Source organism: Silene latifolia, chromosome Y, assembly GCF_048544455.1.
Source record: "Silene latifolia isolate original U9 population chromosome Y, ASM4854445v1, whole genome shotgun sequence".
NCBI lineage: Eukaryota > Viridiplantae > Streptophyta > Magnoliopsida > Caryophyllales > Caryophyllaceae > Silene > Silene latifolia.
This window is the reverse complement of record NC_133538.1, coordinates 366504-372503: the sequence shown is the minus strand read 5'-3', so window position 1 is coordinate 372503 and position 6000 is coordinate 366504. Positions and strand designations below refer to the sequence as shown.

General features: G+C 38.6%; 1 protein-coding gene across 1 annotated transcript; it reads left to right on the top strand.

The window, feature by feature from the left end:
• The first annotated feature begins 805 nt into the window (after positions 1–805).
• LOC141634304 (uncharacterized) lies at positions 806–1929 on the top strand. Its single transcript, XM_074446527.1, has 3 exons — positions 806–1352; positions 1438–1461; positions 1745–1929. The coding sequence occupies exons 1-3, from the start codon at positions 806–808 to the stop codon at positions 1927–1929; spliced, it is 756 nt and encodes a 251-aa protein (XP_074302628.1).
• Positions 1930–6000: the final 4071 nt, after the last annotated feature.

Below are 6000 nucleotides of genomic sequence, written 5' to 3'. Positions count from 1 at the left end.
AAGCATTTGTACTAAGTTTTTACTCTGTATATTATGTGTTCAGCATATCTATTTGCAGTGAGAGTTCTCTATGTTTTGAACTACATGAAGTCACACCAATTTGCTCTTTATTTTCTGGCACATTTTTTCAGCTGCATGTTTGTAGACTGTACAGAATGATGGCATATTTTAGATCTATTTTCTTTTGTACCTCTCGCCTCTATTAAACTTCATGCTTATAGATATGCTTTAGCATCTCCAGTAAAATGTCTGATAGAATAATTATTTCCGATTTGGCTCTTGAAAAACACAAAATCTCATTGAAGACGGATAGTGTCCCTCTCACAATATGCAAGTAGCACTATCCAGGAGTGCTCCATTCCCCCCCCCCCCCCCCCACTTGCCCTTCCATTTGTCTTATTGTGAGAGGGGTACTATCCGTCTTCAGCTTGTGACGGATAGTGCTCGTCACAAGCAAGACCAACTGCTTGAAAAATTATGTGTTCAGCAAATTGCTTAACTGTTTCATGTATATGTACCATGGCGTTTTATTATTCTATGCATCAAATAGTGTATTTTGTTAAATAAGTCAATTAGTATCAACTAAGACAATATATATCCGTCTTAAGGTTAAATAAGTAAATTAGTGTCCTATTTGTATGAATTAGACAAATATTTTGTTCCTTCTTAGACATTTTACTTTTGTTTTATCTGTCATACTTGACCCGTCTTAAGGCTAAGACGGATACATCCGTCTTAAACAAAACTTTGTGCCATCTCTCATACTTTTGTCTAGCTTTCTTCCTTTTGAGTGACTCAGACTAAAATGGAGTCACATGTCTTTATAAGATTAGCTGAATTATTAGTGACTAAGTATGGATTGCATCCCACTAGAGAGATGCGTGCAGAAGAGGCGCTCGCAATATTTCTTTGGATTTGTGCACATAATCAATCAAATCGTACTCTCCAAACTAGATTCAAACATTCAGGGGAAACAATTAGTAGAAAGTTTAATGAGGTCTTAACGTCTTTAGTGATGTTTTCTAGAGACATCATAAGACCAGCTGATTACAATTTTAAAGAAGTTCCTAGAAAGATTCGAGATGATTATAAGTTTTGGCCTCATTTCAGAGGGTGCATAGGTGCTATGGATGATACTCATGTTCGTGCAGTAGTTACACCAAAAGAAGATGAGATCCCTTATATATGTATAAGGGGTTATGCAACTCAAAATGTCATGGCAATTTGCGATTTTGACATGTTATTCACATTTGTCGAAGCTAGATGGGAAGGGTCTGCACACGATTCTCGAATTCTCACTGAAACTTTAGCAAAATTAAAAGGGAAAAATATATTTTCATATCCTCCAGAAGGTCAGTTACATAGTTTTTTTCTCCCTTTTCATTTCAATTTATATTTTATTTTATCTTTTAGTATTAAATGTGTTTTTCTTTTCAGGTAAGTTTTATCTAGTCGATGCAGGTTACTCAAATTCGAAAGGATATTTGGCACCTTTTAAGGGAAAAAATGCACGTTACCATCTTGCTGATTATAAGCGATCGAGTCAACCTCCAACTGGGTATTTTGAAATATTCAATTTTGCACATGCATCTCTTAGAAATGTTATAGAGAGATCATTTGGCGTTTGGAAAAACAGATGGAGAATATTATTTAACATACCCAGTTATAAGTTTTCGACCCAATGTAAAATAGTGGTTGTAACTATGGCGCTACATAATTTTATTCGAAAAATGCTATTTGAAAGATGAAGAGTTTGATAAGTGTGACGCAGATCCAAATTATATGCCCAACGTAGAAGATGAAGATGATTCAGATGAGCATGGCGATGAAGATGATTCAGATGAGCATGGCGATGCTGCAGATGATGTAAACATGTCTATTTTTCGTAATTCTATTGCTACGTCTCTTATGAACATGAGACGATCTTAAAATTTATATTAGAAACGTAAACTTTTTCTATCTATTTGTTGGCACACTTTTGATTTGACGAGGATGTGTAATCATAATAATTAATTTCCGATATGTCATAATGTTAGTTTAAAAAGGAAAAAAAAAACTGGAAAATAGGATGATGGCCAAACACATCCATTTGTTAAGAAACTGTTTTTACAAAAGTTAGGCCAAACAACTACAACTTTTCCAAAAAGTAGTTTATGAAAAAACTCATTCTAGAAAGTAGAAGCTATTTCACATAAACCTGGCCAAGTAGCACCATAATAACCTTCAAAGGAGGAATGAGATATTTAAAATATTTAGATAATGAGTTGGAGGATTGGAAAGGATTGATTATATTTTTGGGAAGTTTAAGAAAATTAAGGAACCTGATCATATCCAGCCCTTACATCTGCATTCTGCGCATGAACTGCAACGACATTCTGGGCCAAAAATTTGGGGGCCCTGTGCCGGCGCACAGGCCGCACAGGCCCAAAGACAGCCCTGTTATATATTAGTTACACATATCAATGATGTGAGTCTTTGTATTACCTCGACGTTGATTACATGGCAATTACAGACCTCGTACGATCTGACACGTTCAACCTGTTTTGCACTGAATGACAGGTGGCATTCCTCGACTTTTTTCACGCCAAGTGTTAACGTGCATTCAATAACTTTGAAAAGTACGTAGTGATGTTAGTAAGGGCATGGACCAATTAGTTATTGTTAAAAACACGTGTACATGCAATTGTAGGAGTCAGGGCTTGGTTTAAACAATCGAGTATTTTGAAACGACCTATTACGGATAAGGAGCTAGGTATGGCATTGGAATTGGACCGTTCAGACAAGGTGCGTCCCTTTCCCGCTTCTAAGAGTGCTATTGAGATGTTTGATGAGGGCGATTTGGAGGGGTAGGTGAAGGAGGAGAGTTGTTCTATTTGTCTTAATTGATTTGTTGTTAATGAAACTAATGACGACAATAATAATAATAATAATAATAATAATATTAATAATAATAATAACAACAACAACAACAAAAAAGAACAACAACAACAACGAGGACGACGACGACGAGGATAGTAATAATAGTAATAGTTGTGATGTGATTATTACGAAGTTGGCGTGGTTTCCATGTCAACATATGTTTCATGATCAATGCATACTTAACTGATTATGTACAAGCACTTGTGTCCTCTTTGTCGATTTGAGCCGATGTGAACGAATCCGATTATGAATCGAATGTTGCACCTGATCACGATGATGAAGAAGAAGTTATTTTCTTCGATCTACCATCTAATGATGACGGCGATGATGTAGAAATTTTCATGAATGCCTTTGGCCGACTATTAAAGTTGGGGTTATTATTTGTACGTGCACGTTGAAATTTTCTCTCTTTAATAACTATAATAACCGCTCTTATTTCTTTGCATTTTGTATCAAATAATAGATACCCTTTTCGTCCCAATTATTTGTTTGTCTATAAATAAAATACTTTTCATAAAGAATAAAAAGACAAACAAATGATTTGGGCAAAGGGCGTAACTGTAATACTCCGTATATATGAGTCTTTGGGTACTCTATCGAGTAGGCCTTACTCTGTTGAGTAAGGGTGAGTTGCGTTTTAAAATAGTTTCTGACCTGTTCGGTACTCGATCGAGTAACTAGGATACTCGATCGAGTAAGGAGGTACTCGATCGAGTACCTTGGGTACTCGATCGAGTAGCCGGTTTACGGGGAGTTTTTCTCGGGTTTTGTTAATTATGCGATTAAGATATATAACCTTTTTCGTCATTATGCTAAACACTTTTGCAAAACCTAATTTACTGTCAAAGAGAGAAAGCAAGTACGTTCATCATCTTAATCGCATTGTTAGCAAATCCCGGAGTTTGGAAGGTCGGTTTTCATCGTTTGTTATACCGTTGAGATCCTTGCGTCAAGGGTAAGATCTATGTACCCTTTTTGTTGTCTTTCCTTTAAGTTGGTTAAACCCTAATCTAGGGATTTGGAGGTTTTTGAGTAGTTTGTGATTTGGTAGCATTTGTATGTTGTATGATAGGAGGAGGGTTCGTAGAAGAAGCTTTTGATTCAAATTTGTAGAGACCGTCGATAGTTGTGCTTTCCGGTAGGATTTCGTACTCAGTATTAGTCCCATAATGGGATGATTGTTGATGTGTTGTGGTTGATTGAATAATATAGTAATTGTATTGTGACGGTTGTTGATTGTGATTGTTTGTCTCTGGTTCTCGAGGCGTGTCCTCGGCTGAGTAGGGTCACTTGCGGGAGTGGCTTCACGCCCAAGTTTCGCTCTTCGTGGAACCCGCCACGGAAGGGGATGTGCATATTAATGGACAGGGTTATCGCTCGTTATGAGGAGCGGGGATTTGGTGGGTGCGGCTGCGGTCCCCCACTGGCAGGACTGGTCCAGTGGACAGTCGGTGATTGAGATTGTTGGAATTGGTGTGGTTATGTGTGTGACGGTTAAGCTGTCTGTTTATCTTATTGATGATATATATTGAGTTGTGTGATTAGTCGACCGGTTGTTGTTTTGTAAACTGCGGTGATCCATTCGGGGATGGTGAGCGATGGAATTGAGCAGGATTGAGTTGAGTACTGGGATAGCTGGGAGGTGCCACCGTCTGACGATAGAAGTCTTCCACTGTAGTCTTTTAGTTTTATGACATTTCAGTATTTCAGTAGACATTTGGTTTTAAGAACTTGTACCCGTATTGTGGGATTTGGTTTCAGTTGTACTTTTCACTAAAAGTTATATCATTTAAGTTGTTTCGTTATTGTCTTATGAATATCATGCCTCGGGTAACCGAGATGGTAATATCTTCATACCTGAGTGGTCCTGGTAAGGCACTTGGAGTATGGGGGTGTTACAAATGGTATAAGAGCGACGATCTTGAAACCTGTAACCAATGAACCTAATGAACATAGGGATTCAATTAAAATGAACCCGGGGTAAAGGTTGTAGGAGCTAATGCAAAGGCTTGGGAGACGTCCTGAAGTCGCAAACTCGCTCTACAATTTTGAACCGGTCACATGGGGGGTGTATGTCAAGGTTGAATGCGTTGTTTGGTTAGCTGGTGTGTGAATGTGATGGAGTGTGTGTAACTGTTGGGTGTTTGCGGTAGGAAGTTGGGAATGTGAAAGAAAGGTTGATGATATATGTAGCATTGTAGTTGGAACGAAAACATGTTGGGTGTTTACAATGTGGCGTTTAATAACATGATATAATTATTTCGTAGATCGTATGAAAAGATGCGTAGCATTATATGCTTAGTTATGATATAATGTTGGTTTTATAAAGTTTTTAGCATGTTAGCATATGATATTGCATGCGGGTAGCGTTTCCGAGTTAGCATGACTCGATCGAGTGGGACTGACTTGATCGGGTGGGTTTTTGACGATTTTGAGTCCAGAATCGTGTTTTTGGGCACTCGATCGAGTACCTCGGGCACTCGATCGAGTAGCCTAGCTACTCGGTCGAGTATGTTAGAGATCAGAAGGTCTGTTTGGGGTCTGAGGTTGGGGCACTCGATCGAGTATAGTGGGCACTCGATCGAGTAGCCTGTTACTCGATCGAGTATGTTTGGGAACTCGATCGAGTAGGGTCTGGGCAGCTTATTTTCGTGTTTTGAGGTTTTGGCGCGTATGTTTATATCCACCCCTTTTTCTGTTATAGTTTCAAGATGCCGCCCAAGAAGAATGCGTTGTATGCGAGAGCTGAGCTTATGAACATAGATGACATCGTTAAGATGTTGGAGCATCAAGATGCTCTTACTGAGGCTTTAAAGACTGTGGGGAAAGATAAGGATAAGGATAAGGAGAAAGAGGTTGATCACTCTAAAATCAGCCTCTATATAGCGAGATTTAACCCGAAAGAGTACAAGGGAGTTGGGGAGCTGAACCTTCTTGATAACTGGCTTAGAGAGATGGAGAACATATTAGATTTGGTTCACTGTCCTGATGAGATGAGAGTGGAACAGGTTGCATTCTATCTGAGAGAGGCAGCTGGTAAGTGGTGGGATACGGTGAAAGTGAGTGCTAAGGAGTTGTATG

Excerpts from the sequence above, each read along its gene's own strand:
- LOC141634304 (XM_074446527.1), top strand. The coding sequence starts at position 806 with ATGGAGTCACATGTCTTTATAAGATTAGCTGAATTATTAGTGACTAAG. Across the intron at positions 1,353-1,437 it reads ATTTTCATATCCTCCAGAAG|GTAAGTTTTATCTAGTCGAT; the intron begins GTCAGTTACATA and ends TTTTCTTTTCAG. Across the intron at positions 1,462-1,744 it reads GTTTTATCTAGTCGATGCAG|ATGAAGAGTTTGATAAGTGT; the intron begins GTTACTCAAATT and ends GCTATTTGAAAG.